Source organism: Heterocephalus glaber, unplaced genomic scaffold, assembly GCF_053883595.1.
Source record: "Heterocephalus glaber isolate CG9 unplaced genomic scaffold, H.glaber_assembly_v1.0 deba00000331, whole genome shotgun sequence".
Taxonomy (NCBI): Eukaryota; Metazoa; Chordata; class Mammalia; order Rodentia; family Bathyergidae; genus Heterocephalus; species Heterocephalus glaber.
The window spans coordinates 45,152,424-45,166,460 of NW_028258142.1; the positions used below are offsets into that span (position 1 = coordinate 45,152,424).

General features: G+C 38.3%; 1 protein-coding gene across 2 annotated transcripts in view; it reads left to right on the top strand.

Moving 5' to 3' along the window:
- The first annotated feature begins 2,679 nt into the window (after positions 1-2,679).
- Rprd1a (regulation of nuclear pre-mRNA domain containing 1A) overlaps positions 2,680-14,037 on the top strand; it is a 64,788-nt gene continuing 53,430 nt past the window's right edge. Inside the window, exon 1 of one of the 2 annotated variants that reach the window (XM_087193314.1) lies at positions 2,680-3,008. In XM_087193314.1, the coding sequence (XP_087049440.1) occupies positions 2,858-3,008 (151 nt within the window). In that variant the 5' untranslated portion in view covers positions 2,680-2,857. The remainder of the gene's footprint in view (positions 3,009-14,037) is intronic. The other variant, XM_004855225.4, reaches the window with a different exon arrangement.

Below are 14,037 nucleotides of genomic sequence, written 5' to 3' on the forward strand. Positions count from 1 at the left end.
CTGTGTACAGTTCCTATGCTGGTCAATATGTGCTCTGTTAGTAAATGTAACATCAATTGGAAACTGGTAAACCAATTGTCAAATGTCACATTTTGATTAGTTTGGGAGAAAAGTTAGTTTGAGGGCAAAAAGTGTGTTCACAACATCATTTGGTTTATTACTATATGAATAAGTACCTGATGGCTGAGTTCCAGGATAAATGTCTAAACTGAAAGCATAATAAGTCTTCACATCTACAAGGGCATAAATTTTATGCCCCCCCAGATTAAACTTGGGACCTTGCACTTGCGAGGTAGGCAGCGGAACCACTGAGCTAAATCCCTGGCCCAATATATATATTTTTTGAGACAGAGTCTCACTATGTTGTTCAGCCTGGCCTTGAACTCACTATGTAGCCCAGGCTGGCCTTGAACTCACAGCAATCCTCCTGGCTCAGTCTCCTGAGTGCTAGGATTACAGGTGTTTGCCACCATGCCTGGCTTTTATGCCACATTTCAACCAATCACTTTTCTATAAGTCTTTTACATTCCTGCAATTACCATGAGAAATCCTTGCTAAGTACAGCAGACCTATGAATGCTTTCAGTTCAGCTAGTGAGATGTCATATACATACATTTACAAAATATGGCTATTGGTGCATACAGTACATTTTACTTGCATATCAGCCTTTGTGTGTTTCACAGCATTTTGTAGAATTTCATCTGTTGCAATTTCCAACATTGAATAGCAGTGCTGGCATTGTGTCTAATACATTTCACCCCTGCCAACACCCTCACTATATCTTTGGACCTAGTTCTAACATTGGATCATTCCATTTGGTTGTGTGGCTATTTTGCAACATCTTAACCAGTCAAATATGTACTCACATTGCTGTTTTCTTCCTCATCTGAATCAAGGAAGTCTCCATTCCTTTGTCTGTATCAGTTGATTTTTGCTCCATTTCACTGTCTCAGGAACTTCGGCTCACATGGCCAATGTCAAAGTTATCATCATCATCATCCATCCACACCACTCTTCTGTTATGAAAACATGTATTTTATCATAATGGACTATCTTCATCATCCATGGATGAGGATTCTGATGATTCATTTTTTACTTCCTTCACAACTTGCAAATCTGGTTTTTCATGTGTCTTTGTACTGAATTGGTCTACTTCAGCATCATCACAGGCAGCAGCTGAAAGAAAGAAAGGCAAAGTTTAAGGGTTCCAATTTTGATCCTCCCTGAGACCACTATTAAAATACCAAATCCACGACATCTTAGACTTATCCCTCTCTTTTTTGTGTATGGTACTGGGGCTTGAACCAAGGCCCTTCAAATTGAAATATATCTCTAGCTCTATTTTTTTTTTTTTTAATTTTGAGACATGATTTCACCAAGTTGCTCAGGCTGGGCTTAAATTTCTGATCCTCTTGCCTCAAACTCCCAGAGTGCTAGGGCGACAGATGTGTAACACTGTGCCCAGCTGATTTATCTATCTCTTATACTGCTATGTGTACTCTGTAATAATGATGTGTCACAATTTAGCCATTTACCTGCTATGAATTTCCCTCCCTCGGGGAAAAAGAGGGGCTTGAACATAGCTAGGAGCCATTCCTTGCTTAGTCTTGTGCAACAGCATGGACTCCATCTGCATGCTGTGTGGCCAGGATCATACACACGCAGATACACAGATGCACACAAAGTAGCTGGTGACTGAGGTAGTCAAACCATCCAGGGTCTCTAGGTTCTCTCACAGGTGTTCAGCGTACAAGAAAGAGGCCAGCAGGGACATGACTGTGTTTTCTTGGTAGTACAAGGTGGCTTCTTTTTGTTCACTCTCTTCTGGGAACAGGAATAACTTGTAGAAGACAGGCAGTTAGTCCTAGTTGTAGAGGTAAGCAGAATCAAGGACACAAGGTACCTTTTACTGTCTGGGTTTATGGATTTCATAAAACTTGGACTACAGGAGAGGCAGGTGCTGAAGATAGTACAGTATTCAGCACAGCTAGGACCACACAGTAGGCATGGAAGGTGGGGAACATATATATCTGAGCTTGGGAAATAAAAACCAGCCAAACAGGGTGAATCCCCTGGAAAGACTAATTTCATCATCCCCGCATCCCCACTCACTAGTTTTATTTTTTGGTTCTGAGGATTGAGCCCAGAACTTCCCACATGTAAAGCACCACTGAACTACACCCTCAGAACCTTACCAGTGCTTTTTCTCCCCTCTGAGACAAGATCTTGATATGTTGCCTCCAATTGTGAGGTTGTCCTCCAATGCTTGCACTCAAGCCTCCTCCTGCCTCAGCTTCCAGAGTAGCTGAGTCTACAGGCTATTGCCACAGCGCTAGTTTATGGTGTATTTTTATTTTTTGTTTTTTTTGTACCGGGGATCGAACTCGGGTCCTTGAACTTGCGCAGCAGTATGGTGTATTTTTAAGTGCAATGATCATGCAAATAGTTTCCCAAAGGGGCTGCAGCAATTTATACCAATGTGTATACTTCTGTAGAGATTTGTAATCACTGTAGTCAAAGACAACCCGTTAGGCCTGACCCAGGCGCCCCCCCACTTTCCGGTCCCGCCCCTTCCGTAGGATTCCACGCCCCTTCCGTCCGGCGGTCCCGCCTTTCGGCCGAGGCTCTTTTCCCAGGGCCAGCCGCGGGAGGGGCGGGGCACGCGCCGGCCGTGACGTCAGTGCCGGCTAGACGCCATCTTGCTAGTTTGCGGCCGGACTTGGAAGTGGTGGTGGCGGTAGCCGTGGTGAGGGCGTGGAGAAGGGTGGAGTGAGTGGGCGAGGCCGCGACGAGGGCGGCAAGATTCTCCTCCCCTTGGCCCTTCCGCTTGGGACGGCGTGGACGTGTTTTCGGAGGGATGTCCGCCTTCTCTGAGGCGGCGCTGGAGAAGAAGCTGTCGGAGTTGAGCAACTCGCAGCAGAGCGTGCAGACCCTGTCCCTGTGGCTCATCCATCACCGCAAGCACTCGCGGCCCATCGTCACGGTGTGGGAGCGGGAGCTACGGAAAGGTGAGTTGCCCGCGCCTCTTGGGCGCTGCCCGCCACTGAAGCGGTCTCCTTGGTACCCCTCCCGGGCGTCCCTGCGTTGGAAGAGCTGTCTCGGTGTCCTCGCGCGGAGGTCCGCGGGAGGGCCAAGGGCAGCAGCGCATCGCGCTTCCTGCAAGTCTGCGCTTAGTACGTATTTATCGGATAAAGAAAATAGAATTTCAAAATTCGACTAATTTAGTACACTAACAGTGGCCGGGTCTTGGAACTCTGCACCCAGTTAGGGCCAGGAACTCAGGCAGTCAGTATTGTTTTCATTCTGTGGGTTATAATGGAGGATAGAGGAAGGAGAATGTAGGGAAATGAAGATTGGTGTGTTTGGGAGTTACTTCATCATTTCTAGAACATATCAACCTACACTTGTAAAATTAATAGAAATAAATTTTAGAATCGCGAGTCTAAAATAGGTCTCGTGATGCAATGGAAAGTACTCTGACTTTGTAAATTTTAGTGGCTCTGGATTGGGGAATTTTCTTATAACTTCTGGATTGTAGATGCCTCACCTAAAAATGGAGGCATTAGATTAAGCGATCCTAGAGTCCTTCCGGCTCTGATTATATACCGCCTGAGCAGCGTCATTGAGTTTGTTGATGGTGGTCCTGTAAATGAACTTTTGAGCAGACGCCTGTTACTGAAATATCCAAAATCGAGTTCACTTCTTCAGAGCAACTTCATCTGAAAAGACCTGATGTACGTTAGTGACACTGAAAACTTAAACTCATTTGCTTAGTTTGTATCCTATTAATTCATTAGGCAGAGTGGGCACTTTTCCTTATTGTTTCGGATATGGATTTTATTTGCTGATTTTGTTTGAGACAAGGGCTTGCTTTGTAGTTCAGGCCGGCCCTGAACTCACTGTGTAGTCAGGCTGGGCTTGAACTTGCGGCGATCCTCCTTCGTCAGCCTCCCGAGTGCTGAGATTACAGACATGCGCCACCAGGCCCAGTTCAGTGTTAAGGATTTTAATAAACCATCATTAATCAAAGTAGTTGCTTCTTTACTGACTCATGTGAACGCCATGTGATAGCTGTAATGGAGTAGAGACAAACTGTGCTTGTGTATTTGTGTCTAAGAAAATATAAAATAATAACATAAATTGAATTATAGCCCTGTTTTTCAGTTTTTGTATATATGTGTATTGTCTTCAGATGAGGAATTCAATCAGCTGTGAGTGGAAAATGTTTGAGAAACATAGAAACACGAACTTCAAGAAATTAGTAATTGACTTTGCTTCGCAAATAGAGTTCAAAATCAGCAACAGGTTTATCCTGTTGGGATGAGAACATTTAGAACCATTTAAAACCAATAAAAGGGCCGGAGATTTAGCTCAGAGGTTCCACTGCCTGCCTCACAAGCGCAAGGTCCTGAGTTCGATCCGCGGTACAAAAAAAAAAAAAAAAGTCCAAGTCTAAAACCAATAAAAGATTGATACTCCAGACCTTTAAGAACTGTTGCAAATCAATAGAAAAATGGCAGCGTTTTACAAGTTTTTCACTTGAGGAAACCTGAAAGGCCAATAAATGGTAGTGATGAGGGGGAAAAAACCACTTAGGTATTCCTTTATCTTCATTAGTTTGGCAAAAATAGACTATCAAAAACTATTGAAGTTGATGAGAAACAGTAACATTTAACACTGCTTGGTGGAAATGTAAAAAGGCATAACCATTGTTGAGATCAATTAGCTCCGTGTAATGAAGATGAAGAAATACACCTTTTCTTTGATTTAGTAGTTTCCTTTCTAGGAATATACTCATAGAATTATTTAGCAGTCTTGTAACAAAAATGGAAACAATTTAAACATTGCATTAGAGAATGGACAATTGTGAAAATTCATATATAGTACTATCCAGTGGTTTTCATAAATTAATTAAAACTACAAAACATGACTGAATTAAAAAACAACATAAAGGCGCGGGGATTAGCTCAGTGGTTCCGCTGTCTGTCTCGCAAGCGCAAGGTCCGGAGTTTGATCCCTGGTACCAAAAAAAACAACAACATTCAAGAAGAACATGTTCAAATGAGAAGGGGAACAAGGGAGGGAGGAGGAAGAAGGGAAGGAAGGGAAAGGGAAAAAAAAGAATGGAAGGGAAAAATTTAAACAGCTTTTGTGGGGATAAAGGGTTGAAGGGAAGAGAGGGGAATGGAAAAAAAAAAAGCTATGTACAGGTACAGATTTCCTATGATGAATGTGATCAATATGTATGACAAATATGTATTAGTAAAAAAATAAAGACACAATCTTAAAGCAAAGTACAGACCAGTATGCCATTTGGTTGAGTTTAGAAGGATGAAAATGGTACTCTGTTGTATAGACATACATACCTTTGGATACAGTAAAACACACATAGTACGATTAGTACTATATTCCAAAATAGTGCTGGGTGTGGTAGTGCACACCTGTAATTCCAGCACTCGGAAGGCTGGGGTAGGAGGATCACTGGGAATTCGAGGCCAGCCTGGGCTACCAAGTGAGTTCAAGGCCAGCCTGAACTACATAGAGACCCTGTCTCAAACAAACAAAAAAATGATAAGATGTACTGTTAACTGGGTTTGATGACTTCATCTATTTAAATGCTTCATGATTAGGAAAAATTAAGGCATATAGATAGATGCTTTAAGAGGAGAGTGATGATAATGAAAATAGTGGTGGTGTTAGTGAACATCTGCTACTCTAATTCTCATGTTGGCCTGTATTAGTCCACTAAAGGTTTCATTTCCTTGATACGTGACTGCCTTTTCAGAGCAAAGCCTTTGTGTCCTCCCACTCCTCTGCAGTTTGTTAATCAACTTAAGAATCCTCATCAGTAATGGTAATCACTTACTGGTTGTGTACTCAGGAAACTATCACTTCATATTTTATTGGAAATTGGGATATTTGTGTCACATACTGGTGATGAAGTAGATAGGGGGCTCTTTTATTTTTTCCTATTTTTCAATTTTTAGCTTCTTTAATCCCTATGGACCTGAAGGTTCTTAAATATTTGTTGAATTTATAATCACTAATAAGATTTTTTGTTTGTTTGTTTTTTGGGGGTTTTTTGGTACTGGGGATTGAACTGGGGTCCTTGTGCTTGCGCAGCAGGCAGTGGAAACCACTGAACTAAATCCCCGGCCCTACTAATAAGATTTTTGATTAGTATGTGGTGCTAAATACTGTATATTCTTAGCTGCTCTAATTTGATTTGAGAAAAAGAATCAAAGTATTTTTATTTGCTTTAAAAATATACAGTAATATAAATCATTAAAATGAAGCAATTCTATTCTGAATTTACAATTCAGTAGCTTCTATATTGTCTGATACTGTACTTGTTTTCCTTAGAGTTAGAATTGAACAAGGGACAATATTTGCAGTTTTATACTTTAAAATGATGGTTTCAGACTGACTTTAAATTTGAGTATATACTTATTGCATCTTTTGTTATTGTTGTTGCTGCTGTTTTTTTGAGACAGGGTTTTACTGTAATTTAGGCTGGCTTTGAACTCACTAGGTAGCCCAGGCTGGCCTTGAATTCCCAGTGATCCTCCTGCTTCAACCTCCTGTGTGCTGGGATTACAGGCGTGCAATACCATGCCCGGCTACTTTTATTGCATCTTTGTTTTTTTTTATTTTTTTTTTTTAAAGGAAACCTTTTATTTTGATATGATCTGATTTGTTGATTCTTTTTTTTTTTTTTTTTTTTTTTTGGTACTGGGGATTGAACTTGGGTCCTTGCACTTGCACAGCAGGCGGCAAAACCACTGAGCTAAATCCCCAGCCCAGTGTCACTATTTCTTAGGCTGGGCTTGAACCTTACAGCCTACATTTTTGCTTTTGTGTGTGATGCTGGGGTCAAATCCAAGGCTTCTGGAAGCTAAGCAGATTATGAGTAAGCTACACGCCAACTCTTACAAGTCTTTATAATGTCTTAATGGAAGACAGTTGGTTTCTCGTGTTTGCTTTTGTATTCAGTCTTGCTGTATCACACATCACATGATGTCTGGAGAAACACCACGATATGCATGTGAGAGAACAAAAGCGAAAAAAGAAATGATATCTTAGCATTATTGTGAAAGAAGTTCTGACTTAATGAAGCTCATGAAATGGTCTTGAGGACCACTAAGGATCCACAGACTGCTCAGAACTAGATCATCTCCTATAATTTAGTAGTTAGATCAAGAAACTAGTATACATTTTTTGCCTTAAGGAGATACATTCCCTTCACAATATTAATTTCCCTGAAAACGTACACTAAATTTATGAAATTTTCCTTTGGCTTGCAATGTAATTTTCTTTAGGTTTTCTTATAATATAAGCTCTTTTTAAAAAATGATTTGATATTATTTTTGCTGCTGGTTAAGCAAATTAACTTTGCATTTCTAATAAAAGTAAAGGTGTGCTCCTATATTAAACAAACATGAGTCTATAGTTTTTGCAGGTTTTTTTTTGATTAAATGAATTTTTCGTTTGAAATGTACAAATAAGATACATTTTATTGATTTCCTTTATTTAGGGCATACTTATTGAGCTCCTTTCTCTGCTAATAGATTTAAGAGTATTCATTGGCTAGAAAAGACACAGCTGTCTTCATGAAACTTGCATATTAGCCAGGGAAGTGTTCTACTAAATTGGTAACTGTACAGTAATGGAAAGGAGAAATACATTTGGGAATCTAGCTTTGTTTAGGGAATCAGGGAAGACTTCTTGAAGTTTTGAAATATGAGTAGAATTTACTACTGGTAGGAGATGTACAAAGAATAAAGACATAGTTTTTATTGTTCCTTTAATTGTTTGAATGTGGGCTTATATAGAACATTATTTAACATTTTACAGAGAACATTTCAGTTCATAAGTCCCTTTGGAGTGAAGCAGGATAATACATATTTTAGATAAATCTTTAGTGTTTTATGTGTGGAAAGAACTTTTAAGTGATTCAAGCTGTACATTAATATTTTTGTTTGTATAAATGTATTAAGAGGATTATAGTGATGAATTAGTCAGTTTCCTGTCATTGGGTCTTTTGGGGTCATTTTTATTTTTTATTTTTATTTTTTTGGGGGGTCATTTTTAGTTTTTCGCCATAACTCATGGCTGCTATCAGTCTTGTTCTCCTTTAAAGCTTTTCCTTTGTCCTTTTAAAATAACTGAGAAAAAAAAATAACTGAGAAAATTAAAAAGGCTTATGCTGTTGTAAGTACTTAGATTTTCCAGGTGTATACATAAAACTGTATTAGAGTAGGCAAAAATATGTACTTAATATAACATTCAAAATAGGCTTATAAAGAGAGGAGAAAAAGTGTTGATGCTATTCTAGAATTTTCTATGCATATACAATGCATCCCCCCCCCCCGCATTCTTTCCTTATTTAGACAAATGGTAGAGTATTAGACTTCTCTTTTCCCTTTAATCTGTTTTTCAGATTATCACATATTGGTAATATCTGTAAGTGTTGCTCATTTTAAAAACAATTGCATCTTATTCCATTTTATGGGTACACTCACATTTATTTTTTTGGTACCGGGGATCCAACTCTGGTCCTTGGGCTTGCGAGGCAGGCGGCGGAACCACTGAGCTAAATCCCAGGCCCCAACACTCACATTTATATCACTGTTCTGTTGATGAACATTTAGGATATATCGATTTTCTATTATAATTTATAAATACTGTACATTACTAAATATTCTATTTTTTTTCTTTTTTGTTTTTGGTGTAAGTATTCTAGTATTAATGGTATGAGTTGGTGACTTAAGAGACCCTGGTGGGGTGGGCATTTTGGTATATGCCTGTAATCCCAGCACCCTGGGAGGTAGAGACAGGAGGATTGAAAGTTTGAGTTTAGCCTGGGCAATTTCTTGAGACCCAGTTTTAAAATATAAAAGGGCTGGGGAGGTAGCTCAGTGTGAAGGCCCTGGATTCAATTCCTAGTGCTGGGGGTGGGAGACAATATTAGTGTGTCACATTTTTTTTTATAAGTTCATTTTTATCCCCTCCATTTCAAATGCCTTTAGCATGTATTTTCATTCATATTTGGGTATATTTCTACACCATTATTTTTTCCATTGGTCTGTGTCCTCACATACAACTATTACATTATTTTCATATCGGATGGGATATTACTTTCCTTTACTCCATTGTTCTTTTTTGGTGGATGGGGTACCTGGGATCGAATTCAGGATCTGGAGTTTACCTGCCAGGCACTGGGCCACTGAGCTACATCCCCAGCACCATTGTTCTTTTTTTCAGTTTGCTTATTCCTTTGTTTTTCTATATAAACTCTAGTATCAGTGTGTCATTTGCAAGAAAAAAGTGTTTTGTTATTTTGGGGGTCAACTCTTAATTTTGTTACCGTAGATTAAAGAAAATTTACATCTTTATGATGTCAAGTCTTAGGCTGAAATTTGTGAAATTTTATTCTGTGTTTATTATGATTGTTTAAATAAGTGGTTCTTCAGCTTGTTCAGATGTCCTTGGAGGTTGTAAAGCTCTGTAAAATACCATGAAATGCACTTTTAAGTTTAAAGTAATTGTCCAACTTGTATTAAATGTATCTTATTTGATTCTAGGTTATGCTAATAAAAGAAATTGTTAAAAGATTAAGTTACTTTACAAGAAAAAACTTAAAATTGAAAAAAATTTATATCAGTGTTTTGTAAATTGGGAAAATGGTTTGTATTGATCTTTGTGATGATATACTTTGATCCAGTTCAAGGAACATCATTCTGCTTCAAAGAGCATGGTTAAAAAAGAAAAACCTAGACATTTAACCCAGCAAGTTGCCCTTTTCTCTTTATTATTTTAAGAACATTCCTCAAAATAAATAAAATTTGGGGTAATCAGGGGCTTTATTTTTTCCAAACTACCAAAAAAAATGAGTTTTCTTACTATACTATGAGGTACTAACTTGAAAAACACTTGGAATGGTTAATTTTATTTTATTTTTTGGTACTGGAGATTGAACTCGGACCTTGTGCTTGTGAGGCAGGAGGCAGAACCACTGAGCTAAATCACCGGCCCGAAATGGTTAATTTTATATGGTTAGCTGAACTGGGCCTCAAGGTGCTCAGATATATATATATACATATTTTTTTTTTTTTTTTTAAGATGCATTTGTAAGGTTGTTTCTGATTGAGAAAGAGGTTATATCTGGGTGAGATTAACATTTGAATCATTAGAATGAATAAAGTAGATTGCTCTATAATGTAAGTGAATCTCTCCAATCAGTTGAAGGCCTGAATAGAACAAAAAAAATTGACTTTCTGGTGAATAAGAAGAATTCCTCAGAAAGTCTGCCTAACTGCCTTCCAGCTGAGACTTTGTTTTTCCCTCCCTATGGGCTTGAGGATCTGCTGCTCACCCTGGGTTTCTACCTACGACTTCAAACTGAGACAGTACCATTGACATGGTTCTCAGGCCTTTGGTATTGGAATGGACCTACAGTGTTGGGTTGCTGTCTGTGTCTCTGGTATATCAGCTACAGGTCTTGGGATTTGTCAGCCTCTGTAATTCAGAATTCTTGGTTGATAGTACTTTCTTCTTTCAGGACATTAAATATGTTGTCTTGTCCGCTGTCCATAATTTCTGATGAGAAATTGGCTTTTAATCTTATCAAGGCTCCCTTGTACACAACAGACATTTGTTTCTTAATTGCTTTCAAGATTCTCTTTGTGCTTTGTGTCCCACCCCCACCCCCCGCCCCCCTGGGGATCGAACTCAGGACCTTGCACTTGCCAGGCAGACGCTGGCGCCACTGTGTTAAATCCTCAGCCCTGTGCCTTGTCTTTTAATAGTTTAAAATGTGTTCCAGTGTGGCTGTCTTTGATTTTTATCCTTTGGAGTCCATTAAATTTCTTGGATTTATAGATTCATGTCTTTCCTCAAGTTTTGGAATTCTCAGCCATTATAGTAGGTCTCCCTTATGGGAGTTATGTTACAAAACTCCTGGATGCCTGAAGCCATAGTTAGTACTGAATCCTATATATACTATTTTCCTATACATATATACACAAACTTGATGCTTTTTAAAAAATCTTAATAAGCACTTATTATGTACTCTGGCTGTGTAACTTGGAGTTTGAGATGCAATGGCAAAACTAGCCAGAATTTCTTTTTCCTTCAGTTTCATGGGTACAAGATTGTTGTTACTGTAGATATTAGCAACCTCAGCATACAGTTACTTTCTTTCCTTATTAAATAAACAGATAGTATCACCTCTCTAATACATTTTACTATTATAGAATTTGTCATTTTGTGTTTTAATGATTCTATGTTGAGTTTCTCATTACTGGAGGACTGAATTTATTGCTTTAGTTCCTGAAAACCTAGCACACAGACATTTCATTAAATATGTATTGAGTTAGGTATTGAATAAATGTCAGAAAGTATGTAGAATCTGAGGCCTTTAGAGTTGAAAGGGTCATTGTGGAATATTTTGCTTTTAAGTGTCTGATTTAGCAACTGCTAACATTTTCATGAAATAGTGGAATCCAGTTATAGTTTCCTCCTCGAGAAAGACTTGAGCAATTTCCAGTCTGTCCCGTTACTCCATTCTCCTATACTTCATTCTTAGAGAGATGCTTTTTGAATGCGTTTTTTTACCTATTTTTGAATTGGGTTTTTTTTGGGTTTTTTTTTGTCACAGTAGTTTACAACAATATTCTGGCTATTAATCTCTTAGATATTGCAATCTCTTAGACTTGCAAATCACTTAAGATTTTTCTCTTAATTCTATGGATTGTCATTCCACTTTGATGATAATGCTTTTTGATATATGTCTTAGTTACTTTTCTCATTGCTGAGACAAAATACCCCACACTGAAAGTTAAATGAGGAAAGGTTTATTGTAACTTACAGTTTGTAGAGGTTTCAGTTCATACTTGGCTGGCTTCAAGGCAGTGTGGCATTGAAGAGGAGAAAGTTCACAGCAGACAGAAAGCAGTGAAGTAGTGAAGAAGCAGCAAGTGACAACAGCAGCCCTCTTTCTGTCTCATATTTTATCCAGGCCACTTACCCTTAGCACTCATGCCCTCAATCCTAGCATTGCATTGTGAATCAATCCCAGCATCACATCCTTGATCCCAGCATCACACACCCTAGATCCAGCCACCTCTGAAAAGTCCCACCTATGACTACGTGAGGCTTTCGGGGGACATCTAGATACAAGCCATAACAATATATGTACTGTTTTAATCTTTTTATTGTTCTTAACTGTGCTTTTAGGTGGCTTGGCCAAGAAATCATTGCAAAATCCAGTATTGTGAAGCTTTCTCCATATGTTTTCTTCTGTGAGTTTTATATTTTTAGCTCTTAAAATAGTTCTTTGATCCATTTTGATTTAATTTTTGCCCCTGGATATACATTTATTGAAAAGACTGTATGGTAGCTATGTTAAGTCTTGAAATCAGGTAGACTGATTTCTCTCATATATTTCAAAGTTGCTTTTAACTATTTTAGTTTCTTGGTCTTTCCACATAAACTTTTAGAGTAATCTTTTCTGTACCTATCAGGAAATATCTTGCTGAGACTTCCGTAAGATTTACCTTAATGTTATATGTAAGTTTAGGGTGCATTGACATTTTTACTATGTTGAGTATTACAATTTATGAACATGGTATATTTCTCCATTTATTTCGATTTTCTGTGATGTTTTTCATCACTTTGTAGCTTTCATTATATAGTAGAACCTTATAAACTCAGTTCATTTATGAAGGCTGGTTGTAACTCAAGTTGGTTGTAAATCAAGCTATTTTTCCCATAAGAAATAATGGAAATACCCATAATGGTTCCCTAACCTCCCAAAATACCCCTTAACTAACCTTTTCATAGTAAAAAAGCGTTGTCTAATTGCGTAATTTGTCAGAAACACTAATAATTTTCCTAGTGTATTCACCAAAAAGTTATAAAATGTGCCTAGTTTACCAGAAACAACAATTTCATATTGTCACCATTCAAGTTGACATCTTTGGCTTGCAGGAAGGGAGGATAAAATGGAAGGTGGTTTTGTTTGGAAGGAGAGTCTGCTTCCATAAGAACATCAGGAATCTGTAGCCCCATAGGAACTGCGTCTGGCTCACTAGGTCTCAACCTTTTCAGAACTAAAATCTGGTCTAAGGGTGTCTGTTTCTGTCTTCTTTAACATTGTTCTGTAGTATGACATGACATTGTCATTAACCAAGTGAATGCAGTGATTGGCTTTTTCTCTGTGTGGGTAGGTCTTCTCTACAAATATTTGTAGCTCTGTCCATTTTTTCAGGATTTCCTTTATTTCAGAAGAAGAACTTTGCTGCACTGATTATTGATGCTCCCCCTCCTCTTCAGAAAGCTCCTCAGTTGCCATTCTCTGTTGCCCAGCCAGAAGTTGCTGAAGTTCCTCTGTAGTTTGTTCCTCTGAGTGCTCCTCCACCAGTTCCTCAACATCACCACTGTCTACCTGCAAGGCTATGGACTCTGCTATAGTGACATTGTCATCAACCCCAGGGTCAGTTGAAGGCTCAGGCTCCTCTACACAGCCTTCAAAGTCTCTCTCCTGTATAATTTTAGGTCACACTTTCTTCCAGGCAGATCTCAGTGTCCTTAGAAAGACATTGGCCCAGGATTTCTCAGTTAGCCCCACACAAGTAAGACTGGCATTTGGGTTATGACTCAAGACTTCGGTTGTAACCCAAGTTGTTCATAGGTGAGGCCGATAATAACTTGAGAGTCCACTATACAAGTTCTATATATATTTTGTTAGGTTTATAGTTAAGTATTTCACTTTTTGGAGCAATTTAAAATTGTATTTTAAATTTTGCTATCAACATGTTCATTTCTAACATATTGGTATACAAATGACTTTTGAGTATTTATCTTGTTTTGTGTGACCTTACTAATCCCACTTACTAGTTATAAGTCCCCCCATTGATTTATTGGAATTTTCATGGCAAATAATCATGTTATCTAAAAATAAGAAGAGTTTTGTGTCTGAACTCTGTGTCTTTTATTTTATTTTTAAATTTTTTGCTTTATTCTTTCTGGAATTTC